At 41.6% G+C, this 27,928-nt stretch overlaps 1 protein-coding gene across 7 annotated transcripts; it reads left to right on the top strand.

Moving 5' to 3' along the window:
• Window positions 1–65: 65 nt before the first annotated feature.
• ZHX1 (zinc fingers and homeoboxes 1) lies at window positions 66–27,928 on the top strand. 7 transcript variants are annotated; one of them, XM_038127090.1, is made up of 4 exons: window positions 66–451; window positions 1,252–1,357; window positions 17,334–19,744; window positions 27,098–27,928. In XM_038127090.1, exons 3-4 carry the CDS (start codon window positions 17,577–17,579, stop codon window positions 27,111–27,113), a joined length of 2,184 nt encoding a protein of 727 aa, XP_037983018.1. In that variant the 5' UTR covers window positions 66–451; window positions 1,252–1,357; window positions 17,334–17,576; the 3' UTR covers window positions 27,114–27,928. The 7 variants fall into 7 exon arrangements, 6 of the variants coding, with proteins under 6 accessions (XP_037983018.1, XP_037983016.1, XP_037983011.1 ...); XR_005255710.1 differs by having other exon boundaries at window positions 69–451; window positions 17,334–20,738; XM_038127088.1 differs by lacking the exon at window positions 27,098–27,928 and adding an exon at window positions 9,283–9,426 and having other exon boundaries at window positions 69–451; window positions 17,334–21,500.

The following is a 27,928-nucleotide window of genomic DNA, read 5'->3' as shown; positions in this document are numbered from 1 at the left end:
CAGCGGGGGCGCGGCTGCCGCCCGGGAGCTCCCACCCCGCCGCTCCCGCTCCTCTCCGGGCCGCCCAGGAGCCGCCGGTGTCCCCGGGCTGCGGCGCTGCGGTGCCGGGGCAGCCCCCGCGCCCGGTGTCCGCCGCCTGACGGGCGGGGCGGCGGGAGCGGCTCCGCCCCCGCTCGCTGCCAGGGCGGCTGAGGCAGCGGCCGCGCCGTCCGCGCTCGCCGCGCTCCCGCCCCGGGGCAGCGCCGCGCCGGGAGGATGCGAGTGGGCGCCGCGGGGCGAGGCGAGGGCGCGGGCGGCCGCGGCGTTGGGAGCTCCCGGCCCATCCGCCGCCCCCCCGCCCCGAAAGAAGTGCAGTAGTTTGTGAAGCGCAAGATGGCGGCGCGGCCGTGAGCGCAGGCGGCGGGCGGGCGGCGGCGCGGGCTGAGGGGGCGAGGCGGAGCGGCGCCGGCAGGTAGGGACTCGCTGAGGGGGGCTCTCGGCGCCGGGAGGCGGGAGGGTGACCCCGCTGCCCGGGGAGCCGCGCCCTGCGCCCGCCCCCGCTTCCCCCGGGAACGGGCCGGGCGCTCCTCCGGTAGGGACGGGACAGCGCTACCGCCCCGGGGCGGGGGCGGCTCCCGGCCGGCGGGGGCGGGCGGGCCGGGCCCGACGGGGACGGCGCCCGCGGGGTGGGCGCGGTGGGGCGGCCGCGCCCTCCCGCCTCCCCATTGTCTGGCGGAGGCGCTGCCCTCGCGGCCGGGGGTCATCGCCCGTCGGGGGCGTCGGGCTGCCGGAGGCAGAGCCGTGGCATCCCTTGGAAGCGGACTGTGCGTGCCCCCGACCCGCCCCGCAGCGGGGTCAAACCCCTTCGAGGACGAGCTCCTCTCCCCTTTCTTCCTTCCTCCACCCCGCGCCGGGAGCCTGCACGGGGCTTTGCTCGCCTCAGGGCGGAGGAAAATCCGTCTGACTCGTCAGTCAGAAAGGAGAATCAAGAAGTTCAATCCCGGTGCGCCCGGAGGAGCCGGCGAGTTCCTGCCCGCTGTCACCGCTGGCGTTCAGGAGGACGGACGGACTGACAGACTGACGGCAGGCAGCGAGCCATGAAGTTCTGGCTCCAGAGTTGTCTTGCATCCCGTGGCGTTGCGGTGCGGGGGCGAGCATGAAGGAGCAGTACAGTGTATGTGCAGGCAAAGTTGGGGAAGATGTCTGGTTTACTCCTCTGGGGGTGCCTGGGTTTTGGGGTGCGTTCTGATGCTCAGCTCTCCCTTATACCAGGATGTGCAGCACTGGAAACCAACAGCAACTTCAATAAACCACGTAATGGAGGCAGTTCTGGATCTCTGAAAGGGCTCAGAGTATCTACAGTAGTGAATGTTATCTGGTAGGTACTTGCACTTTATTTCTGAGCTGCTTGGTAGGGTAAATAGTTAATGGAAAGATGGAGAAGTTTACTGTGTAGAAAGTGTCATGTAAAAGAGCAAAGGCTATGTCTTGGTCTGCAGGCTGACATAGGTGCCACTTACTCCTAAAATAAGACATACACAGAGAGGATATTGAGCATTTCAAAGTGCATATAAGCATTGTGTAAATAAAAAGTGGATTTTGTTATGAAACTTGGTACATGAAAACAAATATTCCCTCAAACATAGGAATGAGAGGGGAATTTTAAAAGCTGTGCTGTTGGTTTTTACCAGCGGTCTGTTTTTTGTTTTTATTCAGAAGGATTTCATGCCAAAAAAAAGAAAGCTTGTGAGTACTTACAGAAACCCCGTTTAAAACAACCTGTGTGATGTAGACTAGAGGACTGCCCTAAATTAAGAGCTCTTGGAGCAAAAATGCATAATTTAGAAACCCTTTTGTTACTTTCTTTAAACATTGCCAGCAAGGCAGTCAGTTCCGCTGGTGGTGTTAAATGAATTCCCCTGAGCGGATTAGAAGTAGATGCCATTTTGAATAACTGAAATTATTTGCTTTTAAATTTAGGCTAGTGGTTCTTGTATCTTGGCTAGGCAGAACAGCCCGCTGCTATGACATTTGGATAATGTTTACTATGATTGTCCCCAAACTTGCCTTGGGGAAGCACAGTACTTTGAGGTAGAGGTTTCCTTTGTGAGGCTTACTTTTCTACTTTCCTAATGTTTATTATGGCTCTGTTCTGGATTATTTCGTCTCTTGCAAAACCTTTCTTGATGTGAGTGCTGTAGCTGTATCCAGTGTCCTGATATGTAGCCTTAACTGCTGTTGTTTATAACTGTTGTTTATTACAGGAATAGACAATGTGTATCACAAAGTTTGTCATGATACTTACCTTTGGAGACTTAGAGCTATGTGTTGAACAGTTCTCCCTTTCTGTCAAATTTTCTGAAGAATTTCTGTCAAATAATGGACTTTGTGGTATTGCTAGGATTCCTTTTGTTCCTCATGTACCCAGAAGGCTGTTTCTTGTGCCTTTTGCTTCACTGGGACGTCTGTAGCATTTCAGTTAAGCTTATTGCTGTGGCTGAGATTTTCCCCTGGGTTTCCCACGATTTGTTTATAAGTAGTCTGAGAGAAAGGTTTAAATTTTGGGTTAGCTTTCTCATCCAGTTGTAATTGGTAACCCGTTTGTTTGTATGTAACTTTAGAAGAGTCTTATTTGGAAAACAGTCCTTCATCTTTGAAGTCAGATTCTTAAGTCTGAGTTCAGGATTTTTGGCAGCTTTATGAAGCTGTAATTTTTAAAGAACCCAGTACACACTACCTGTGGGGTTTTTTGGTTGTGAATAATAAATACAACCCAGGCACTATCACTTGCAGCTAAGCTATGGCTAGCCTTTATTTTGATGATCAGTTTCTCTTTACCATAGATTTCACGGTATCAAATTCAGAATTTTTATGTAAGAAATTCACGGTAGTAAAGATTTCACGGTATCAAATTCGGAATTTTTATGTTTTCTAATTTTTATAAATCCTGAACTTGCTGTAAAATTTTCAGAATGATCGGTTAAAATCCTGTGTGACAGCAGTCTTGGAGTCATGGCGTGAGGGAGTGTTCTGAACATTTTTAGCTGAGTGCATGGACGTGCTGTTCTCTCCTGTATGTAAATAGTCAATATTCCCTCTCCTTGTGCTTTAGATGCAGGGTCATTGATCCATAAATGTCCAAGATGGTTTGCTTCTGAGTTGTCAGGGTCTTGTAAACAAGTGATGCAATTTTCAGTTTAGTCCCACTTTCCCTTTTGCTTGCTTCCTATTTCCAAAATAGGCAGCAGTAGTGAGTGTAGGGTTCTACTTGTGTAGCACCCCCACTACCTGTCAGTCGTGTCACCTTTGCTGAATGTATACCTCTAAGAATAAAATTTTCTGTTATTATTTAAGGTTCTAATATTGTCAAATTAGGCATCAAAGGGATATGACTACTTACGTTTTCAGCATTTTTAGTTCTATTAAGTCTAATTTACTGTCTTTTATTCTTTTATTCCGATTCATCTTTTCTCTTTTTTCTCTTTTTTCTCTTTTTTCTCTTTTTTCTCTTTTTTCTCTTTTTTCTCTTTTTTCTCTTTTTTCTCTTTTTTCTCTTTTTTCCTCTTTTTTCCTCTTTTTTCCTCTTTTTTCCTCTTTTTTCCTCTTTTTTCTCTTTTTTTCTCTTTTTTTCTCTTTTTTTCTCTTTTTTTCTCTTTTTTCTCTTTTTTTCTCTTTTTTTCTCTTTTTTTCTCTTTTTTTCTCTTGTTTTTTTTTAATTTTCATGGCTAGTTGAGGACTTTCCAAAATAGTCAAACCATTTTGCTGCCTAAACAATTTTTTCTTTGTCTGTGGAGGTGGAAGCCACCTAAACGATGCATTTCCTTATCCTGTACCAACCAGATGGCATTTCATAATTCTGTGCCTTGCACCACTTTCACTGGTGGTTCATTTTCAGTTCTTTGGTCTTTCTGTCCAGGAAGTGGATGGCACTTCAGGGGGTCACCTCAGGTCTTTATCATCTTCAGAGTTCAGTGAACTGTAATGTATTTCTTAGAACAGTGCCTGTACTATCACTGGATTCTTTCTAAGCAGCTTCAGAGATCAGCTCAAACTGAGCAAAAGTTGGCTATTGTCACTTGTTAAAGGTGTGTACCACTCTTTTATCCTTAAGAGCTTTGAGATCATAGGAAATGTTACAGTTCAGTATAATTCACTGTAAAAGAGTATAATCTAAAGGGGCAGAATGTAGCCTACATTTATTGTGCCATTAAGATTAGAAGACACATTGTCATGCTAAAGCACAGAAGACAGGAAAATTGCTGACAACTAAAGGAGGAGCAGATGCAGCGTGATTGGAGAACCTTCCGGAAAAATTGTAAAGAACTTTCAGTATTGCTGCTGTTTGCACTTCTTAAAAGATCTAAAAGGTAGCAAAGAACTTAATGTTGCAAACATTCTTTAGCACAATCTCTGCTTGTGCCTGACAGGTCTAAAGGAACTTTATGTATTCTACTTCAAGAGAACAGCTTTTTGGAGCCGGTCAGGAAAGTGACTTTGGTATTCTAGGCTCACTGCATGCAACTTGGCCTTCTCTGGTGGCGTTTTGCAGTGTGCTGCTGCTCACCTTCCTTGTCTAATGGTCTCACTAGGATTTGGAGGGACTTCACATGCCTTGAGGGGACCCACAGTGTGAAAGCATTGCTCAGGCAAGGCTTGAAGGCTGACAGTTGTGTTCAAAGAGTGGGCAGACAGAGCTAAGGAGGCGCGTGTAGCACCAGCCCTCGCTGCTTGGCAAAGCCAGCGTCGTTCTGTGAGCACCAAATGCACCTCACCAGACAGAAGGACAGAAATGAGCTTTCTAATGGTTATGGTAAAAGCTCCACATGTTCAGTACTCTTAATCTTCAAAGCATCTTCAAACCACCTTTATTAGATGGAAAAAAAGCTGTTAGCTCACAATGAATTCTGTGGATGAATAATCACAGAGATTTTAGGGCTTGAATCATTGTTTATAGGTTAGGACTGGGATTATTTTAACATTGTCTTAGCTTAGAAAGATGCTAAGAACTTCATAGATGGAAGTGTATGTTTGTATAGTCCAAGGCAATCTTGGTAGAAGTCTCTAAGCTTGCCTTTCTTAAGGCTGTGAAATAGATTAAGGTGCACAAATTATGGTACTAATGTGATTGCTTTCCTCTCTGTGTTACAATGGAAAAACTTGGTTTGTATGTCAAAAAACTGTTGATTTTAAAACTCTCTTTCTGGCTCTGTGCATGGGTGTAAGGCTCTGTCTTGGTAATTAGGTTAGTTGAGATCTAGGAATGTTGTATATCTGAAAAAGAGTAAAGGGGAAACAGTGGGGAAAGAGTCAGGAAAGAACAGTTATTAACTACCTGAGTGTAGAAGACTGGAAGTAAAATGTTAGTTACAGCTGTATGCTTCCTCAAAAACTCCAGATTTCTAGTCAATCTTTAGAATACCTTCAAAGTAGAAAGATAATGCCTTTTTACACATGGATCAGATGCCCTCAGCAAATCAGTGGAAGCTGAGAGTGCTCTGCAAATCCAGGTTGTATCAGGAGGAGCTGGGCACTTGGCAGCAGTTGCCAAGTGAGTTAGATGGAGCAGGCATGAAACCTTAGGAGTTTGTGTTTCTCAGCAGGATTTTCAGCAAGGTAAAATGCATTTGTAGATGCAGTGGAATTTTTGGATGGTTCAGCACTGCACAATGTTCAGCCTTGTTTGCTGTGTTGAATAGTTAATGGTTCTCTGTCCTCCAGACTTCTCAGGGGGATCTGGTCTGACAAGAGGTTCACCACACTCAGGGTGTCACGTGAGTTTGGGATTTTTGTTCATGGATCAGTTTGAGGAATTTATGCCTATACAAGGTCCCTGCTGGCATTGTAGGTATGTGCTTAAATATGATGCAAACACACACAGCTTCACTACTTGTAGCTTATGAGTGTTTTTCAAATTTGACTTATTAATACATTTTACTCAAATTTTTTGGAGGAATTAGTTGGTGAATAGAGAATTTATTTTTTATTGCATTAAAAGCAGTAATTTAGCATGGAAGAGACTACTTTTGGTCAGATTTTTTGTGAGATGCCTGCAACTTTGGTTGTTTATCAGTCCAAAACCATTCATTTTAATTCTGATTCTTGACAAGTATTTCTATTTCCTTGGTTCCTCCAGGGGAAGTACAAGGCCTTGCTGTTTGTTTCTTTAGGGGGAGAGGAGGGAAGAGATGGAAGAAAATAATGGTATTGAAGAAAAGCAAATATATTAATCATTGTACATAAAGTCCGGAGAGGGAAAAGTTTTACATCACTTTGTACACTGACATTCAGATTCCTTTGTTTTGGAAGCTTTCCAGTATTGATATTTGCATGGATGGTGACAGTGTGAGCACCATACCCTGATGCCACACTCACTGACAAAGAGTGGGAAGTACTTTGTCTGCAGTTTAAACCAGATGCATATGGGCACAAGGTAGTTCTAAGTTTAGAATTTGCAGCTATATGCTGTTTTATATGAGTGACTATCCTATTTCCAGATGTAATGCTCAATTACAGATAGTAATTACTATCTGTGAATTACTGAACAGGAGCCCCCTTCTTCACCAGGCAACGTTTAAGCCCTGTTGCTGCAGAGAACTGGCAAAAGAGAGAGAGGCTGAGGGTGAGAGCTCACTGGAGGGTTAGGACTGAAGATTGCTTTGCACCAGAGCAGCTTCTTCAGCACTACTCTGCGTGGAAAGATTCAGTCATTTCCATCCAAAGCAATGAAATAAAAAGCTCAGTCAGCCATTTCATCTTGAGATACCCCGCCCTCCGAAACAAATATTAAAAAGAAAATGTAGGGTTTGATCCATGCATATCCACTAATTTCCACTGATTGAGTTGATGCTTGTAATTGGGGTCTAGACGGGCTGTGTTTTGCAAAATATAAGTATCTTTTTAAAATTTCTGTAGAGAGAGTTACAAGATTTATGTAATCCCTTTGATATTATATTTAACCCAATAACAGCTTGAAAAGGAGTCTGATTAGCTTACCTTTGTCCTAGATTCAGTTTTAATATCTAATGTTTAAATGGAGGGGGGATTGATCTTTATTCTTAATGATTCGTGCAGCCTCAAAGCACAGTGGTTTCTAGTTGTGTGCTGCCTTTCCCACTGGGGGATGCAAACAAAAGAACAATAATTTCAGACTCCTCCTTCAGTTTCCAAGAGAACCTTAGCTGCTCAGGGATAGCTTTGAATTTTAAAAGCATCTTTCTTCCAAATTATGTATTGATTGCACACAAAATAGCAGTGCTCTAATATGCAATTTAAAACAAATGCATGATGGTGCTCATTTGTTTTTAATGCTGCTTTTTCCAGCAGAAAAACAAAAAGAGGGTTCTATTCCCATAAACCAGTCTTGCAAAATCCTTACAAACATTTATTAGTCTAGACACAAAATATTCTCACCCAGCCTCAGCTTGACGATGACAAAAAAAAAAAAATAGCAAGCTAATATTGTACTTGGCTGTCAAAAAAGGAAAAGAGGGAAAAAAAGAAAAAGCTTGCCCCAGGCTAGTGAACCAGTAACATTTTTCTGGGGCTGCTTACAACAACAGATGCATCTTATTCCCATGGGGTTTCCAGGCCTGCCTATTTTCTATGCTAAACTTGGACACTCTTATAAACATTCTCTTTGAGTACCACACCCCAGTTGTATCCTGGGCTCTTCTGATTTGGTTGATCTAATAATGATACCAGACATGTTCATCTTACCTCTCCTGACCTGTCTTTGTATTTCCCTGTCTTGCCCAGATATCATTTAACTAATGCATTAATTCAAAACCAGTCCTAATATATGGAAAGCAGAATAATGGGAGTAGGTGATTTGATCATAGCTTGAATCTTAATGTAGGGAACCCTGATACAAACATCTTCTCCTAATTTTGAGTTGAATTTATGCTTTCGATAACTTTAGTAAATGGGAAGTGATTCTCCTTGTTTGATATTGTGGTAGTTTGCAAAGGTTTTTTTGTAAAGGGATAAATTATATCAGGGATAGTTACTTTATCTCAACATACACTCAGATTATTAATTTTTACTTCTGTCCTTTTCCTAGAAAACAGTGAATTATGCATATCTTGTTTTTCAGTTAATGATTAGTTCCTGTTTTTCTAAATTTATATCTAAAATACATGTGATTTGGAAACTAAAATTTAACTTAATATGCACATAAATGGCATAACGTCTGTATTATTAAACTACTGCAAATATGTAGTGTATCTAAGAGTACATTTATTTAAACATGACTTTTTTTTTAAACCTACTGATTTGTGAGGCAAATTATGATAATTTTTTAGTACTCCCTAGAGTAAATTTATTGTTTCTGTGATGACGTATCCATGTCTGTTAAGATTTTAGCCCTGGCAGAGTTTATCCTTAAGCGTGAATTGCAGATCATCTGAGGAAAAAAAAAGCTGTCCTGCTTTTTAAAGTTTGAGGCAGGAACTTCTGTCATTCAGGAAGTGATTTCTACCTTCACTCAGTGCAGATGTCTACAAAGTGAATTTCTTTGCATAAGGCTAGTTGTTAACTGCCAGTAATTCATTGTTTTCATTGAGAATTTTCACCTTAGTTAAGTTAAAAAGTAATGACATGAACTAAAACTCTCCGTTTTAATAGTGATTTTTTTTTATTCCATTAGTAAAAACTTAGCTGTTTGCAATTAGAACAGAACTTCCGGCAGTAATTTGTGCTTTGAATGATTGTATCTGGTTTAATGTCAGTAAATAAGATAGGTCTTTCTCCTATGAGGAAATGTGTTCAGTGTGTTTGTGAAACATTAATGTAAATTAACAAAATCTCCGTTTAAAACTTACAGTATAAATAATAGGTGTTTTAAACATAATACTGATTCTTCTCTTCCTTCCCTCCCCCAGCTGTCAGGCTGTTTTGTGCTGTGTAATGTTTTTTAGGCTTTTCTGTTACCTCTTACATGTGTTATCAACACATACAGTGTTCCTTTAAAAATTTTACTGCTCGTTCTCATTTAAATCAGTGAGCGTATGATTTTGACCCTAGGATATTTATGCAGCTTTAAGCTACCTATATTTTTTTAAAGAGAACTAATCTGTTTTTCTTATGGTGTTTAAATCTAATGCAAAAAAGAAAAAAAAAAGCTCCACAGCTACCAAAGTATAGTGTTTTAGATAATTCCATATTTTCCACTCAAATCATGTTGTGCTAATTTTCCACCGTTATACTTGAGAGACACAAAGTGAAAGAGGGCAGTCTGGTTTTGGTGACCCTCTCTCTTACTTCCCTGCCAGGACTGAACGTGGGAGGTTTGTGTTTCTCCTGCAGGGGTGACTCACATGACAGGCAGCTCCAGCAGAGCAGGGCAAAAGGTGCAGCCTCCAGCTTTCCTCAGCCACTGGCTCCCAAACTGGGGATTGTCCTCTCCAGGGCGCTGAGCAGTGACGAGAGGGGTCACGTGTCTGGCACAGGGTAAGTCACAGAGGTCAGGTTCACAGTCGAAGTTTGAGAAATTAGCCTGGGAAACAGTGGAACAGGGAGCCAGCCTGGTGAAAGACCTGTTGATTTTTGCTGCTGCGTTGAAGGCCTTTGTCCAGGTGAGCTGGGAGCAGCGTGGGACTGCTGGGCGCCAGGTCCAGCAGTGCTGAGAAGTGGAGCCTGTGAAATGCTGTAACTGCAAACCTGCTGTTCCCTGTGCCACGGGCCGAGATGCTTGTTCTGATCTGCTGACTCTTCATTACCCCATGGTAACCCGAGTACACAGTCACCTCTCAGACTTCTGCAGTGGCTGTGCTTCAGATTCATCTTTCCACTCCACACGTTGTACTTGAAAGCCTCTGTAGTCCCCTGTCTTTTACCTTTTTTGTCACTGGGCTGATAGGCAGTGAACAATGTTTATGCACTCTCTGGATGAATGATGGGGGCATGGGGTGGGGGTGAGGGAATTGGTCTTGTCACACATAGAGTAAGACATTATCTCCCACAGAAATCAGCAGGAGTATCTAAGGAGTACAGTACAGTTCTCAGCAGGGGCGTGGAGTCACGTCACTGTTGCAAATAAAAATGCTTTACTTTTCACAAAGGTTAACTTGGTACACAGTGGTATTTTACTAGATAATTGAGACCCGCAGAGAGTGTTCATGCAGGCAGCTTGGATTGGACTATCCTGTTTTTTCTTTGTTATATGATTGAACACCTCAAAATCCTGAGGAGAAACATTAGAGTAGAAGGGACTTTTGAAGATTGTCTAGTTAAGCATCCTGCTCAAAGTAAAGTTATCTGTTGTGGTAGGTAGGGTTGTTCAGGGTCTTGCCAAGTTTTAAAACTTGCGAGGATGGAAATTCCTTAAAAATCCCAAGCAGATTTTTACAAACACTCCAGACAACTGGTTACAATTCCTCACCAATTCCTCACCAGTGCTGTTGCTCCACCATCACTATGCCTCTAAAGTGATCTGCAGCAGTCACAGAATATGTTGGTGTTGCAAAGAAAGACAAGCCTGAGCGAGCTTGATAATCTCACCCTGGTCCAGGCAGTAATTTAGTGCTGCACTGAGAATAGTTGCACTTAGACCAAGTACTCTGAATACAGAGACAGGAATTTACATGTTGTATTTTGACTTGTCAATGTGCTGTTCCATGGCCAGCATTGTTTGGATCAGGTCAGAGGATAGCATCCTGGAGAATTTCTATAAGATCAGCTGTACTTGCAAGCATGAGCATAAAATTCTTCTGCATTTTTCCACTATGGAGGAATCTGCCAGTAGGGATTAGGTCAATTCTGTGTTGTGTCTGTTCTTATGTGATTCAGTTTACAATTGTAAAGCTGTTATATGATACTGGAAACATTCTGGACCACCTTAATAAGAACCTTATAAAGTACCAGATCTGAAGTAAAATTTTTTGCATCCAAAGTGGAGATGAAATCACATGCCGTTAAACATAAAGGACTTTTTATGCACTCTTGCAGTCCTTGGCCTTCTCACAGAGTGGAAGCAGACCTGCAAGGCTGGGGGAGGCTTTAAGGCGGACATGGGGGTAGGAAGCAAGCAGGTGGATCCAAGGCACACAGGAAGGGTTCTGAGCAAGCACATTTAAGCAAAAGCTCATAGTGGACCAAGTGGTAGAGAGGATTCTAAAGAGCAATTGAAACCTTGAAAATGTGCCTTGCAGGCTTCACCTTGACATGGGATTACGTAGGTCCATGCAGTAGAATTGATTTTTTTTGCTTTTCAGTTGACACTCCAAGTCCTTGCTTTTTCCTCATTCATAAAACACTGGTTCATAAAAGCATTGTGTTTACACATTTGTTTCAAGTATTTTGGGATCCTTTACAAGATGTTTAAATTCTGGGTCTGTGTTCTGGTGTATGCATGTGTGGAGCATGTAGCAGTGTGTATTAGTGTCACCTGGCCAGTTCACTCGAAGCCCCTGTTTTCAGTTTCTTACCATAGTTGAAATGAGAAATTTTCACATTGTTTCTGTCTTGAGGCTGCTTTTATTCCCTGTTCATTGAGTTTTGGGGGAACATTAGCTGGTTCAAGAGTAAAATTACAGAGTGAGGAGGGAAGCAAGGAGAGGAAGAGTAAAAGCCATGTTATCTTTTTCTGAGCAGCTCTGTGCCTCAGGGATTTGACACAGGAAGTTGAAATTTGGCAAGGATCTGGCCTTGAGGTCTGAGAAATGCATTCCGCTGTTAAAAAAAAAGGCAGAATGATGAGTCCTAATGGATCACTATCCTTTTGTATCCAAGGTGGACCTTGCAGGATGTTTTATCACCTGCTCTTGATCATGCTTTTATCCCTGTCGTGCACATCTGCAGACTGCTTTAGACCACCTATATTTAATGGATCCTCCTTCTCTGTCTGTCTAGGTTCTTGTATTATCATGCACCAGGGTAGTCCTTAACCTGCTGCTGCTCCTTGGGCTTCTGCGAATGCACTGGCCTAACAGAAGGTACAGAAGCACTGGGAGCTGTAAGCCCTGAGACCCAGTCCTGCTTTTTAGGGGTAGAGTGTACTAATACTCTTATTTGCTGTTGAGAAGTACTGTTTTGAGTGGTGACAGCCAAGTATTAATGAAAGCAGAAAGCAGCCAATGTGAAATCTGGTTTCCAGTGTGACGAGGGCTCGTTCTGTTCGTCGCAATCGGTGGAGGAGGAGGAGAGGAGAGCGAGACAATCTGTGCTGGGCTGTGAAATCACCTCGAAATGGCGAGGGTTCCTGCTCAGCACCAGCAATGACTCGGGAGTGAGTTGGGCTGTCTGGTGAGGAGACCATCTGTAGGGCTGCAGCTTGGGTCTCTGGAGGAGCTGAGGGCTGTCCGGGGACATGAACTCCAGTAAGTCGAAGGGAGGTCTTGTACTTGCAGCACTGGACTAGGGCCTGGGAAAAGGAATGGCTCTAGAAATTTTTCATCTGGAAGAAAAAAAAAAAAAGGCAGAATGAAGTCGAAAGGAGCATTTTGTGAAGTTGTATGTGTGCCAGATTGTTTCATTTTCAAGAAGGAAATCCCATGATAATAAAACCTTTTGTTTCGGTGTTTTAAGGAGAAACTTTTTTGATAAACAGTTTTTTAAATTAATAATTTCTTACTGTTCTACTTTTTTTAAAGCCAACATGAAACATTTGGAGGGTTGAATTAAATGTTTATTCAATGCAGAACACATTAAAATTTGTCTTCGTGTCAGTAATTTATTTCTCCATCTTTTCTGTTTTGTGTGTAACAGCACAGCAATTAAAATAAAATAGAGCTGTAACTATGCAAAGAAAAAAAATTGCCTGACTCTGCTGCCATTTTATTGGGTATGATAAGCATTTACACAAGTCTGATACTTACTTTCAAAAACAGTCATGCAGAGATGTCTGACGTTAGAAATACTGAGTGCTCACAGTTTGAATTGGGCACTCCAGAGTCAATAAAATAAAGGTCTGCCTGTATGGGTGTAGCTGCCAAGGTGTCTATCACACAGAAAATACCTGCCTGTGTGACTGAGGAGAGAGACATGTGCCGTTCTGCTAAAGGTACCTCTTGGTCGTTAGCTTTATATGGTCACACACAGAACCTGGTTATGGCTTTCTATATCAAAAGCAGGGGCACGAGTTCCTCTGCTCTCTGCAGAGGTACCTGGCGAATGTGCTGCAACAGAGAAAGATAATGTCGCTTCTGGCATGGAATTCTGACATTTGCTTTGATGGAGCTGTTTGTTACCCATTAAAACCAGCACTGAGAGGAAGTAACTGGGAAAGCCCAGTCACATGTCCTGTGGCAGGCTCCCTTCAGCCTCTCCTGGGCTTTGTGTCAGCTTTCCAGTGCTCCATCACGGGTCTGGCTTTGGCACAGCCTGGAGCTCTGCGTGGGCACTACAGTAGCTTTTGGTACTTGCCTCCCTCATTAGTCTAATGCAGCAAGGACCCTCAGTGGGCCTTATCTTTGTAATACATGAGGACTTCTGCTGCAATCAGTTTGATAAGTTTCACTCCTATGTAGGATTAGTACCAGACCTTATTTTAAAGGAGGAATCAAATGTAAATATTGCAGGATTAACAGAGATGCGGTTTTATTTTGGAGTCATAAGCAGATAAGGCTCTCTGAACTTTGCAGATAAGAAACAAGTGAAGAAAATGGCACTGCAACAAAGTCTTTCACCCTTCTCTCTGAGAGGCAGCACAGATCAGAGTGTATTAGCCTACACTGAGCTCCGCAGAATAGTTTCTGACATAGATACATCCACTCTGAATAAAGGGTAGTAGAAGGAGGCTAAACAAAGGATCAACAACTCCATATTGTCATGGGTTCTAAGAAGGCAGCATTTTCTGTGTGAAGCTGTAGGCAATTTGGAATCTAGGTGGATTTAAAGGTTAGAAGCAGGTTCTATTGCTTTATCTTCTCCTGAGCCGCTCTCTGCATATCCCTAAAATCACATTATATGGGGCTGGATTTTATTTGGCATGCTTTTCCTGCACACTGGATGGAAGTGTCATACAGCAGACAGGGAGCAATGCCTTTTCAGAAAACATACACCCTGAACACACTGTGAATGGTTTATGTAAACTCATTTATTTTTCTTGCTGCATCAGGTACGCCTGTGTTGGGGAGGGAAGGAGGAAGTGAGTAAAAAAATTTTTCTGGAAGCAGGTTCTTTCATGTCTGTCTTCTGTGGTCAACTCTTATGTCTTTTCCTTCTCAAACTGTAATCAAATGGCCAGAAGGTTTCTGCCTCCATTTAGAAAATATTTATGTAAGTCTTCATACAAATCTGCTATAAAGGCAACTTTAAATGTTGAATTCCACTCTGGAATGAATCTGTCTTAATATAATTATTAATTTATTGGGATTGCTAACTGTTCATGTTTCTGAAGAACAGTGTCCTGAGAAATTACCTGCTGAAAGATAAAATATCAGATTCTGGACTTTCAAAAAGTATGCCTGCACTTGCTGGTTTATGTTCCTAGAAAAACATCTGTTTTGTAGGCTGATTTGCTAGGAATTTCAATTATTTGATAATCAGAGGTGAAATGATAGAAGGGGATGCAGTATAAATAAAGTTTTTCTTCAGATTCCTTTATTTAAAAATGCTGCTTTTGACATAAAATAAACACCTGGATTATTTAATTGCAAACCAAATTACACAATACAATGTCAATATTCACAGGGAGGGATAAAAAGAGAAAATCTTCCACAATATTTTGTCATATATTTGACTTTAAGGTATGTAAGGGACAAACAGAAGCATTCGCTGAAGTGATGACCTTCAGGGATTCATGGAACATGAGGGAGGTCTCAGTGGCCTAGAGACAGGCAAGCACAAGACTGCCCAGTCTTAACCAAGGGAAATGCTTGAGCAGAGGAGAACACATAACGAGTCTCAGGTCAGTCAGAGGGATCTTCGATCCCAGCTCAATACAGGAAGAACTTACAAAAAAACATTCTGTAAGAAGCTTGAGAATTGTAACAAGGTCCCTAGAAAGGTGGATTTGGCAAAACCACACTGTTACTTCATTTTTGTTGGAGTCATGGTGCAGAATGTTGCAGACCTTACTGAAGTTGAGCTATGTGGCAGGGTCCCACACATTTCTGTAAGCAGAACAGGAGAGGTGTTTTAGAGGAAATGAAGACTCCAAGGATGATGCATAATTGGTTGAATAAACTCTCAAATGTGAGTTTTCATAATCCCCTGTTAAATTGAGAGAACGTGTCAAGCAGAGTGCTACAGGTGGAATAATCACATTAGCTCCAGGGAGGAGGGAATGGAGGTTTCTGTAAAGTCTGTAGAGGAAAGAAGGCTGGGAAGGGTTGCAGGCATCTCACTTTCTTGAGATTTTACTGAATGCTGTTATAGCTCTTCATAGTTGTGAACTAAACAGGGTTTTGACATCACAACATCCTTAAAAAAAATTACACAGTGTAGTCAGAAGAACAGAGATGCAGCTTTCTTTTTCTGAGACCTGTTTGCATCAAAGAAAAGCATTGCTATCTTGGTAGTCAGAGGAGGGACACGATAATCTGCTTGTGCGCCATAAGCAAACTGAAGCACAGCAGAGATGTGATACAGATTTAGCTAAAAGCCTGCAGGTGCTGCAATTGCACATAGACCTGTTGGCTTACAGGCACTGTTGGGTACATCAGGAGACTGGAGAAGAACATTTATTGATTTGAACAGGTATTCCATTTTATTCCTTGTCTCCAGCCTTTCCTTCAGCATGCTTCAATATTGCATGTCAGATCAAATGTTGCTTTCACTTGCACTCCAGGCCATCCCAGAATGGGACCCTTGGCAGGCACCTAAGCTCACTCAGACTGCCCTGTGTATAGATCCTATGTGCTGTGCTAGTGATGAGGTTCTGCAGAGTACCACAATCACTTCTCAAAACATAACTTCAGCCAGCAAAACTAGCTGTTGCTTTTTAAAATAGGCATTTCTGGCATTTCTGAAATTTTACTCAAAATCACAGAAACATTAGGTAATACCACCCAGCTCTTCCCCCAGAGCATTGCTCAATGTTGTCTTGGCAGTTGTCTTCTCTTTTGTCAAGAGCCCTCCAGCCCCACAGAGAAGCAGCACAGTTAATAATGCTCTACCTCTTGTCCCTTGAGACACTGAGACAAATGGATCTGTTTAGCTTTGCTTCATGGTTCCCTCGCTGCAAAGAGAAATGAGGTGGCCTGCAATAGGTACTTTGTACATACATGAAAATAAATATCTTTTGCACTTCTGTGCTCAGTTTTACAGACTGCCACCATTAACTTGTGGAAGAAGGATATCTTTCTACTCCAGTACCATTAAATAATTGTCATCCTGGAATGATGATTACCCAAGATTAATTGAGCATTTTCAGTGTCCTTAATGCCATGTAACCATATCCTTGGCATAAAAAGCATATTATGTTAGGCTCTGCACTTTGGATGTAGTCACAGATGTAGTGCAGAGGGTGGCTGTTAAAAACATTCAAGGAGGATATTTATGAAGCAGTAAGGTGACACACAGTTTCAAGAACAGAGCTTCCTGAGCAGCACTGGGTGAACTGGGATGAACACTTTTGTCTTTTGTCTAAAGAAAAAATGTGAAGCTAAGGCTTCTGCTTGGGATATCAGTCTTTAATGTTTTTTCTCTCTCTGTTACAGTTTACATAATCAGCTGTGTCTCTATTAATGCATGAGGCATGAAAACAGATTTTAGTTAATTGCCAAGCGCTAGCAATCAACTTTTATTGGTTTGGGATTGGTCTTCAATTGGAGAATGACATTTGGGGAACTAGGAAGAAAGGATAGTTGTCTTTTGTCTGTCAGAGTGCCTTAAAAATATATTGTTTTGCCTGTTTTCAGACATGGAAGAAAGGTCTTGCACATGATTGTGTTGGCATGTATAATGCAATATAAAAATACTTTAAACCTGCCTTTCCTGGGATGCTTCACAGCCTGTGACATGAAAGACATGACAGAGCCAGTAGTGGAGATGTCGTACTGGGCTCAAGTTAAGTGATAGGAAGGACTTGAGCTCACAGAACAGTCGAGAGTCGTTGTCATAGCTTAGGCAAAGCAGTCCAAGGGCAAGACTGACCTCAGCACTGCACCAAGAAAAAAGCTTCTGAAGCAAGGGAAACAGTCGGAAAGTTAGCTGTTTTACACCATTCTGTTGTTTAGATCTGTCACTGTATTAACATGAACTGAAACAAATTTCAGCCTGTAATAAGTGGATTGGATTTTGCCTTTCTTATCATAGCTTCAGTTATCTCTTCTTGGAATGGGTCTGCTGGTTTCAGGGGATGAGCAGTGGCACACTGAACCCCAAAGGACTGAATTACCTTAAACTGTAATATGTAGCAAAGTAGAAATTACTATTTAAATTAAACTAATTCCACTGTCTCTTCTTTACTACAGGTGGTGGATGTGGACTTTAAAACAGTGTGTCTCAACATCTCATCCTCAACTATTTTTAATCTGATTGCACTACGAAAGAAAAGCTGCTAATGGGATAAATGTTGAGACTTTCCAAGAACTGACTTGAAGTACCGAAAGCCATTATCATTATTATTATTATTTTATTATTACTATTAATAATCAAGAAGAGCTTGAAGCTAAGTCTATATCTGACCAGTCGTTACCATTTTGACAGTAACAGTCATGGCAAGTAAACGAAAGTCAACAACACCCTGCATGGTCTTAGCCAATGAGCAGGATCCAGATCTAGAAATGGTGTCAGACTTGGAGGAAGGACCACCTGTGCTCACACCAGCAGATAACCCTACAGCAGAGGGTGTAACAAGTGATGAGGATGTTCATGAGTATGTGGATTCAGACAATAAGAAAAACACAAATAAAGTAGAAGGTGGTTATGAGTGTAAATACTGTACTTTTCAGACTCCAGATCTCAATATGTTTACCTTTCATGTGGATTCAGAACACCCCAACGTAGTATTAAATTCATCCTACGTTTGTTTAGAATGTAATTTCCTTACCAAAAGATATGATGCCCTCTCAGAACATAATTTGAAGCACCACCCTGGAGAGGAGAATTTTAAATTGACTATGGTGAAACGTAATAACCAGACAATCTTTGAACAGACAGTAAATGATCTCACTTTTGATGGGAGTTTTGTTAGAGAAGAAAATGCTGGACAGGCTGACTCTTCTGAGGTCCCCTCGTCAGGGATCTCCATTAGCAAAACTCCTATCATGAAAATGATGAAAAGCAAACCCGAGGCTAAACGTATTGCTGTTTTCCACAATGTAGTTGATGACATTCCTGGTGAAGAAAAGGGAACTGAAAATGAGCCAAACTCTGAAGAAGTAGTAGAAAACCCCCCACCGTCAGTTTCTGAATCAAAACCAAGCCATTCAGTTGTGTGCAGTGCAGCAGATGTGGCAGTAGTGACCCCGGCACCAGTGCTTCAGCCTGGGGTGGCACAGGTTATAACAGCTGTTACAGCTCCACAGAACTCAAACCTGATTCCAAAAGTCCTAATACCTGTAAATAGCATTCCAGCCTATAACAGTGCTTTGGATAACAACCCTCTTTTGCTTAACACCTACAACAAATTCCCGTATCCAACCATGTCAGAAATCACTGTTCTTTCCTCTCAAGCGAAGTACACGGAAGAGCAGATTAAAATATGGTTTTCTGCTCAGCGTCTGAAACACGGAGTGAGTTGGACGCCAGAGGAGGTGGAGGAAGCAAGGAGGAAACAATTTAATGGCACAGTGCATACAGTGCCACAGACCATTACCGTTATTCCAGCACACATTTCGGCCGCTAGCAATGGTTTACCTTCAATTTTACAGACATGCCAAATAGTTGGTCAGCCAGGACTTGTTCTCACTCAAGTTGCAGGTACAAATACGTTACCAGTAACAGCCCCAATAGCTTTGACTGTAGCAGGAGTCCCAAACCAAACACAGTTACAGAAGAGTCAGATTCACAGTGCTCAGCCTATTGCAGAAACCAAACAAGTAGCTGCCATTCCAACCCCTCAGCCTATCAAAAATGAATCCACGCTGATAAATCCTGACTCTTTTGGCATCCGAGCAAAAAAAACTAAGGAACAACTGGCAGAATTGAAAGTCAGCTACCTTAAAAACCAGTTTCCTCAAGACTCAGAAATTGTTAGACTTATGAAAATAACAGGCCTCACTAAAGGAGAGATCAAAAAGTGGTTCAGTGATACACGCTACAATCAGAGAAACTCAAAGAATAATCATGGGATTCATCTTAACAGTGATTCATGTGCCACCATTGTTATTGATTCAAGTGATGAAATGAATGAATCTCCAACAGGAGTCACTCCGCAGAGCAAACCATCTTGGGGTACTTTTCCTGATTTCACCCCACAGAAATTCAAAGAGAAGACTTCTGAACAGCTGCAAGTCCTCCAAGCAAGTTTTCTTAATAACCCTGTCCTTACTGAAGAAGAGATGAATAGATTAAGAGCCCAAACAAAACTGACCAGGAGAGAGATTGATGCCTGGTTTACAGAAAAAAGGAAATCAAATGTCTTGAAGGAAGAGGGAGCTGACATAAATGAAAGCAATGCTGGCAGTTCAAAAGAGGAGTCTGGAGAAACATCTGTGGGAGATGGAGCAACAGGAACAAAATCAGGGTGTTCTACTTCAAGCAAAATAGGCAAAAAATCACCAGAGCAGTTGCACATGCTCAAAAGTTCCTTTGTCCGTACTCAGTGGCCATCTCCACAAGAATACAACAAGCTGGCAGAAGAAACTGGGCTTCCAAGATCAGAAATTGTGAGCTGGTTTGGAGATACTCGCTATGCCTGGAAAAACGGTGGATTGAAATGGTATTACTATTACCAGAGTGCCAGTGCAAACAGTCTGAATGGCCAAGGCTTTGCAAGGAAGAGAGGGAGAGGAAGACCAAAAGGGAGGGGGAGAGGGAGGCCTCGGGGGAGGCCTCGGGGAAGCAAGAGGTTAAATTGCTGGGACAGAGGTGTATCTGTCATAAAATTTAAAACTGGAACAGCAATCCTGAAGGACTATTATATGAAGCACAAATTCCTTAATGAGCAAGACCTTGATGAACTGGTAGCCAAATCTCACATGGGATATGAGCAGGTCAGAGAATGGTTTGCAGAAAGGCAGAGAAGATTAGAACTTGGAATAGAGCTGTTTGATGAGAATGAGGAGGAAGATGAAATGCTGGATGATCAGGAGGATGAGGAAGAAACAGATGATAGTGATACTTGGGAACCCCCCAGACATGTTAAACGTAAACTTTCAAAAACAGACTGATGTACAATTTGGAATTTGGGGGCCAAAAACCTATGAATTAGGTTTGATGTTCTGGTGAAGAGCCAAATGATTTTTCATGGCCTTCAGTTTAGCAAGCAGCTGCTCAGCATCTTCCTTCCACCTAAGAGTACATGGGCAAGATGCTACCTGTGCAGGCAAGAACTGTTTGCTTTGTTGCTACAAGAGATGAACATCCTCAGGCCTGGCCTGGGAGCCGAGGTTACAAACCAGATCAAGTTCAGCTCCTCCTTTTCCACACTACCAATGGGAAGGTTCATGTTCATCATACACGTGACTGCTTCTCAATATTTAATTGCCTTATGTTGTTTAATTCCAAAAAAAAAACACAGACACTTTTATTTTTGTTGTTGTTGCTGTAAGAGAACATTGCCTGCTTGTGAAGGCAAAACAAAAACATTAGATGTCTTTTTGCAAACATCGCTTCATCTGAAAGGTTTCAAGGCCTGGGTTTATTTCTTAAGGAAAGTGTGAAAACAAAAGAGAAGGGGAAAAGTGTGACAAAAGGAACCAATGAACCTAGGGGTGAGGATTGATTGGTTTCAAAACATCAAGGTGATATCTGCACCTTTTGCATATCTTTGGAGTGTTTTGGGTTTACAGAACTTGGACTGAAGTGTTCCTTGTTGATAATTATGAGCTAACTGAATGAGTCTGATGCTAGAAGATGCTTTTTGTTACAGTCAGTGTAATCAGTGTATCCCGCATCAATCTAATTTAAATGCCTGACAGACTTGATGCAGTTAATAGTAACACTCACTTCTACCTTGTGCATTCTTTCCTTTGTTGGAAGTGGTAAAAGAAGTATCTATATTTAAAAAAAAAAAAAGTGTAATTTCTTGAAATCTGACACTGAGTTTTAAGGTTAACAAAAGACAAAAACTGCCTAAAAGTTGTTCAGAGTTGCCTAGGAGTTTGTAAGAGTACACAGATACAGAGATGAAAAACATCTTTTGGTACTAGTAAGAAAGGTTTTCAAGTAAGTTGTGGCAATTACATTGTGTTTAATTCACAAACATAATGAAGTTATATGGCTTTTAGATGCCTAGTAATTACAAACACGTTAGTGTTGAATTGTTCTTCAGTGATAGCTCAGTTGAGTGATGTGTGTGCAGGTTTAACTGTAAAACATCCTAATTAAACTCACCACTGTGCTGATTGCTCACAGGACTGCTGGGTGAACACACCTATTTCTGGAGGTGGTTGGATCTACCTGAACTGAACTCCAGAAGTAGTTTAATCTGATAGAAAACATTCCCATCTTAAATAAGTGTGTATAAAATCAAGGAAAAAAAAAAAAGCTATTTGGTATCAATACTGTGAAGTTACAGCGCAGTTTGAATTAGCAACTTAAAACAATGGGCCAAATTCACACAAATTTAGTTTAGGCAGATGTTTGGCATTCTAGAGAAGTGTTACTCTGAGGAAGAGTAGTTGGTATTTTGGTACTGCCAAACTGCATTTTTAGGGATAAGTTACTTTATATTTAGATGTGAAAAGATGGTGATGAATTGGTGCTGCTGTCACCAGCATTGTCTGCTTTTACATTGGCACTAATGGATACTAGCAATCTCTTTGCACATCTGACAGCATCTTCTCTGTAGGCTTCTGCATTTGATGACTAACGAGGACAGATTAGTGCAGAGAAAATGGGACCTAATGTCTCCCCATCTCCAAGAACCTCTGCTAGAATTTCAGAATTGATCTTTCTTCTGGACTGTGATAACTCAAAAAAAAACCAAGAAAGCCCTTTTAGTCATGATTTTGTAAAGCAGAGGAGTCCATGTTGGATCTGGTTTTCATATCTGATTGTGGGTGAAGCCCGGGCTAAAATAAGAAATGGAGTAATGTCTGACAAAAAATGTTGTTAAACTCCCAGACCTTCCTCTCTGGACTCTTGTAACTGCCCTTCTGCTCACAGATTGAATAAGCTCCCTGAGATCCAGGAGGATGTTTCACAGGAAAGCCATTTACTGGGTTACCTCTTCTGACTGTTTTAAGATTATTGGGGAGAAAAAGGCAATAGCTCATGGTATATGTCATGAATTTGATGGTGAAACTATTCCCTGGTTTCCAAGGGAAGTTGGTGAGACACAAAGGGGCCAGCATTGCTGGAGAGGAATAGCCAAGAACCCCTCTTTTTAACTCTGGAGTGGGGCAGAAGCAGCCCCATGTTGTCAGCATATTTCACAGGAGTGTTTATGACTCTGCATGTGGGGTGGTACAAGAGACATCAAGATCTGGCCTTTTCAGCATGGGCTTGGGAGGGATTCTCATTTGGGTGGTAATAATGTGGATGATGGTAATAGTGTGCTGTTGTAGATGCCAGCAGATACAAGAAAGACTCACGCTAGCTTCAAGCTCTGTTGGGAATACAGGGTCAAAAATCTGTGCTTGCTGAGTAGGAAAGAACAAAGCTAGAAGGAAAAGATGTTATTTTTAAGTTTCCAAAAATATTAAACCAAATCCTTGGGAATATGCCTCTAGCAAGCAAAATCTGGAGTTGCCTTAATCCTTGAAGTTGACCCAGAATTAATTTTCTTTAAAAAAACCCCAAAAACCCAAAACAACCAAGCAGCTTGTCCAAATAAATATCTCCATTTTTGTTAGCAGAGACTTATTTAGGTTAGCTAGGAATTCTGTCTTTAAAAAATGGAGGAAAATACAAAGATCCAAGTTAATTACATGATTGAACTGGGATATTTTCCACTTTGGCAGTGTTCTATTAAATAACACTCAGCTACAAAGGTAGGCCTTAGCACACCTGGTCTGAAAAACACACGAAGAGGAAATACATTGTTTATCAGACTAAATAGTTGGATTGGAGGTCTTCTTTCAGTAGAATGGTCAGAGACAGTGGCTGATGCATACTGGGCCAGATTTGGTTGTTGTAAATATTAGAGTTCCATGTATTCCACTGGTTATACCAGTATTTACAGCCCAATGAGAAAATTATCTTTTTGTAGAACATAAAATTTAAATTAAACCTTGTGCTGTGGATCAGCTAATGAGAGATGCAGAGTCTACACATAGCATATTGGGCTACATGCACATTTTAAGCCCTTCAGTTGTGCCAAGGATGAGGAAAATCTGGGTGGGTTCAGCCTGGAGACAGAAGTTGTATGCATTCATTATTGCCCATAGTCTGACAGTTATTTCTGTTCGAAGAGTCCATTAATTACCAGTGTGTTTCATGTTCACAGCATGTGTATATTTGCACTGGGAGAGAGACAAACTCCCTCCAGAGGCCTCCTGTGTCAGGACTGAGAGGGGAAGCATTGGGAAGTGCTGTGGTCAGTTGTACCCCAGATTTGTAGTCATGGCTGGTGGGAAGTCAAAGCTGCTGGTAACAGTGGTTTAGCCCAGATTCATCTCAGCCACCCTTAGGCTGCTGTGGGCACTGTACAGTCACCGAGAGAAACAGAGATGGCCTAGGGGGTGCAAAGGATATGGCACCTTCTCATTCTGCCATCCCCTGGAAACTCCCTGAACTTAAGCACACCAGCAAGTGTCTTAATTTATTATGATTCTGAGCACCTCTGTGCTCATCAGCAGTGCGCCCCTGCAAGCCTGGCTCCCTCTTATAGTTTATGCACACTTCCAAGGGGTTTTGGAAGCCGCTTGGACTGTCCATGTGACTTTCTTGATTTTCCTGCGTGGTAAGGACTGTGTCTAGATGAAGCTGTGGTATGTTTTCTGTATTTCTGTGGAGCTTCACCTCTTAGGTTTGAGCTCATTATGAGCCAGGCTTCAGTGATTGTCACTGACACTGAGACAAAGAAACTCTGACCTTGCTTAGATCTTACTTCTGGATGGCTGGTTTCTCAGTCTTCATTGGGACCACTACATCAGAATTCAGTTGTGAACATCAGTTCCTTTAGAGCTAAGCTAGTGTATTTCTCTTCATCTGCTGTTTCTGCCAGGACTGCCTGCTCTCATGATGCCAGTTGTGCTGTCTCTGGAACTCAGCTAAAGAGAGAATACAGATAATCCTGTGCCAGAATGGAGAGGGAAAAGAGCTAAAAGACAGAAAGCAGTGTTACAACCAGGGACAACATCCACCATTACAGAATTGTCCTGCTTCATGGCTTCATGGCTTCAGTGCACACTTCTGAGTGCACTGAAAGAGCACAGTTCCATCTTAAACAGTGCTGTCTTCCCAGTATCACCTCTCAATGACCCCAAAGTTAGTGTTGGAAAAAAGAAAGTCAGGCCTATATTTCCCTGGAGGTTTGAATGAACTAACAGTGCTGGCTTGTAAGAAGTGAACAGAAGGGAAAATGCAGAAGCTTGAAGGCTCTGACTTTTGCTTTTGCTTGCCCTGCAGAATTTACTTTTCTAGAAGTTGATAAGCAAAACAAGTTTAACTCCTTCTGTTCTGACAGAAGGAGTAAATTATTACAGTCACTACTTTTTAGCACATAGAAATCTCTTTGTCTGAAAGCAAAGAAGAGGAAAGATACCTAGTACCTGATTGTTAGAATTTAGTGTGTTATCTTCAATACACTGTAGTAAGTGAGGCCATGCCTTTTTTAACCTTGTCTGGTACCATGTTGAAAACTGCTTTTTCATTACATTATGAACTATAATTCATAATTCAGAGTTACTGACTGTAACTTTTATTATTGGAAAACTCATGCAGTGTCCACACATGACATGAAATAATTTTCTAATGGATGATTTCCTCACCTTGAACAAAAGCAGATTTTCTTTTTCTCTCCAAGAAATGCTTGAGGCAGGCAAATGCACTCCCTTCCCCTCTACAGAGCAAAGGAAGGATTTCTGGATCCAGTACAAAGTGATTCATGGCTGTACGTGGTCCCCGTAGGCCAGAAAGCCCAAAGATGCAGACATTCTCCTCCTCCTCCTCCGTTTTCCTCTGAAATGAGAGCACAGCAGTAACTCTGACAACTGATCTCTGGCTGCTGAGTAACCAGACTGTGGTTTAAGGTGGGGAGTGTTTTCCCTTTTGCACTTAGCAGAGTACTGTGTATTCAGGCTGGATGTCAGTATTTGCTTCTGTAAATATGGTAGTACCAATTTGCGTCCTCCACCTGAGTCCAATACCTGTCTGTATTCATATCTCCCAAGGAGAGAAGATAATCTTTAAGCTTCTGTAGTGTTAAATATCCCTGCCCTAACCTGAAGGCATAAAAGTAGAGTGCAATTAAATATAGCTATTTTCTTTAATTTATTTTTTGCTTTGAAAACAATTTTGCTTGCATTTAGTAGTAATAGAGAGATAGTATCAATACCCAGAGAAAGTAGAACTTTAAAAATTGTTTATAATATCTGGAATGATGGTGTAAATTAAAGATGGAAAGGGCTAGTAGAGGATTCAGTTCCCTACACTGAAGAGTGCGGGGTTATGTCTGTATCCTCCATCCGGTTTGTGATATCCTAGGATAAGTAGATTTACCAAGAAGCATGACACAAACTTATCATGTCAAGTTACTTGAGGTTTGTTGATGTATTAAAATTCTGTAGGAAAATATTTTGAAGTAAGAATTTCAACAGAAAGTGAAAAATCCCCTTAATGGCTACTAACACACAATAACTCGAATTTCTGCATTTTTCCCCACTTCTAAAAAGGGATATTTTGAAGCACAGGTGAGTTATAGCCAGTATTTCCAAGTTTAATTGTTGGACTTATTGGGGATTTTTCTCTTTCTGTGGTGAAGAGCATCTGCACCTTTTCAGTGAACAGTTGTTGCAAAACCAACTCACACAACATTATAAAATGTAGAGGGATAACTGAGGATTCTGTAGCACTTTTCATGAATTAAGGTGGGATTTGTCTGATGCATGTTGATGTCTGCACTGGGGCAAGACACTGTAGGTAGTCAGCACAGCAAGGAATGCAAGCCTGCTCATCCTGCATGCCTGGAGTCGCTCGGAGGAACTGCACCCCAGCTCCGCTGACTTACCCTGACGTGCAGGCAGCCGCTGACACTGCAGACATCTGACATTACAGAGAGATCTTCTGGCTGGATTGCAGCACTGATCTTTGTGTTGTGCTTAGCAGTGGTACTGACCTCTGCTTCCAACTTGATGCTTGTTGGGAAATGAGGCCTTTTTTTTTCTTGTTCTTTTATTTAGAGCAGGTAGCACTACAGTGGTGGAAAAAGTAACTGATCCTTGGTTATAATACTGTGGCATAAAAATGCTTTGGGTTTTCTCAAGTGTTTTAGAGATAAGGTTACTGTGTGAACATTGGACTGTGCATACACATGGTATTTGTGTCCCAGATGATGAAAGTATTTCCTTATGCTTATTCAATACTAGATACCTATCATGAAACTGTCCCTAAAGAATCTGCTAGAATGACAGAAGAGTCAAGTCCTCATCTGTGCTACGAAATGATCAACCACAAGAGCTCTGCTGTGATTTCAGAATGTTCCCCCATCTTCCAGTTTCAGCTTACAAAAGTATTTCCAGCCCTGCATAGTTGGCTATCTGCATGTATGCTTACAGTCTGTACAGAAATGCACTAAAATGAGTTGCCCTACCTGGGAAGGCTTTATATTGTATAGAAAATGTGGCACTAGGTACTGCTCTTCATGTGCACAGGAGAGTTAACAGGTGTCAGTCTCGTTTACAGAAATGATGGCGCTTTGCAATTTTCTATAATATATTGCAATATATTTAAATGTCCTGTTCGACATGTGAAATGAAATTAAGTTAATGCATTGTTATGTATTTGAAGTATGAGGAAGATGATTCACTAACGACCAGCAAGGTTTTTAGAAAGGTGTCCAGTATGTAGCTGTCTGTGTGATCTGTCTGGTGTACGTGATATTAAAGGAAGCAACAATACTGTCACTGTTTAGAATGAAGAGTTTCTTTCGAATGATGCAATAGCTTACAATGTCTTTCCTTTGTAGCTGCCCAGTGTGGTGAAGGGGAAGCAATTCTTGAAAAATTTCAAGATAACTGGTTAACTGTGAATGGGCCTAATCTTTCGTGAAACCAAGAAAATTTTTGGACACACACAGGACTTGAATACTCAAAAGGATTGGAACTTAGTGTTGTGCCAAAGTTAAACTACTGCAGTTGGCAGTTCTGCACTGTAAATAGAAGACTGATTAAAAGACAGCTTGTAAACAAAAATCAAATTTTAATACAGTACATTTTTATTCTGATACATGATGGAAACATTCTGTTTTAAACCTTTTTTGAAGAGGCTTCAGTGACCACTAGATTTTGTCCTCTTATATTTTGTTTGGCCTAATACTATATGTTTTAGTAAGATGGGCTCTATTGCCTGTGTTCTTTGATACGTGATTAAGCTTATAGCTTTGAGTGACCAAACATTTTACAGAGTAAAAGTTCTTAGAAACTGTATAATGTAACTGATATCTCTGTGTCTTATTTATCAGGCTCTGCACAAACTTGGAAAGTTGTGCTGGACTTGTACAACTCGCATATGGGAACGCAGCATACTTCTGGATATTACAAACCTGAGCCTTTGTGGCTATATGAATCTTGTCTTTGGATTTATTTTTGTTATTTTTTTGAGGCAAAGAAACGAATGGATGCTGCTGTAAAATATTTGTAATATTGCCATTATTTCTTTCTGTAGCAATTATTGCTTTTGCTTCAACAGATAAAGAAAATAAATCAGAGATAGAAAAATCCTAAAGACGCTGGTAGAAGAAAGGATCATGTGAGAACTTCTGAAAATAAACTTTGTACCAAAAATTTGAAAACAGAAA

The sequence above is a fragment of the Motacilla alba genome, chromosome 2, assembly GCF_015832195.1.
Source record: "Motacilla alba alba isolate MOTALB_02 chromosome 2, Motacilla_alba_V1.0_pri, whole genome shotgun sequence".
In the NCBI taxonomy this organism is placed as follows: domain Eukaryota; kingdom Metazoa; phylum Chordata; class Aves; order Passeriformes; family Motacillidae; genus Motacilla; species Motacilla alba.
This window is presented reverse-complemented; position numbering and strand designations above follow the sequence as displayed.

Coding starts and splice junctions, on each gene's coding strand:
- ZHX1 (XM_038127089.1), top strand. CDS start 17,577: ATGGCAAGTAAACGAAAGTCAACAACACCCTGCATGGTCTTAGCCAAT.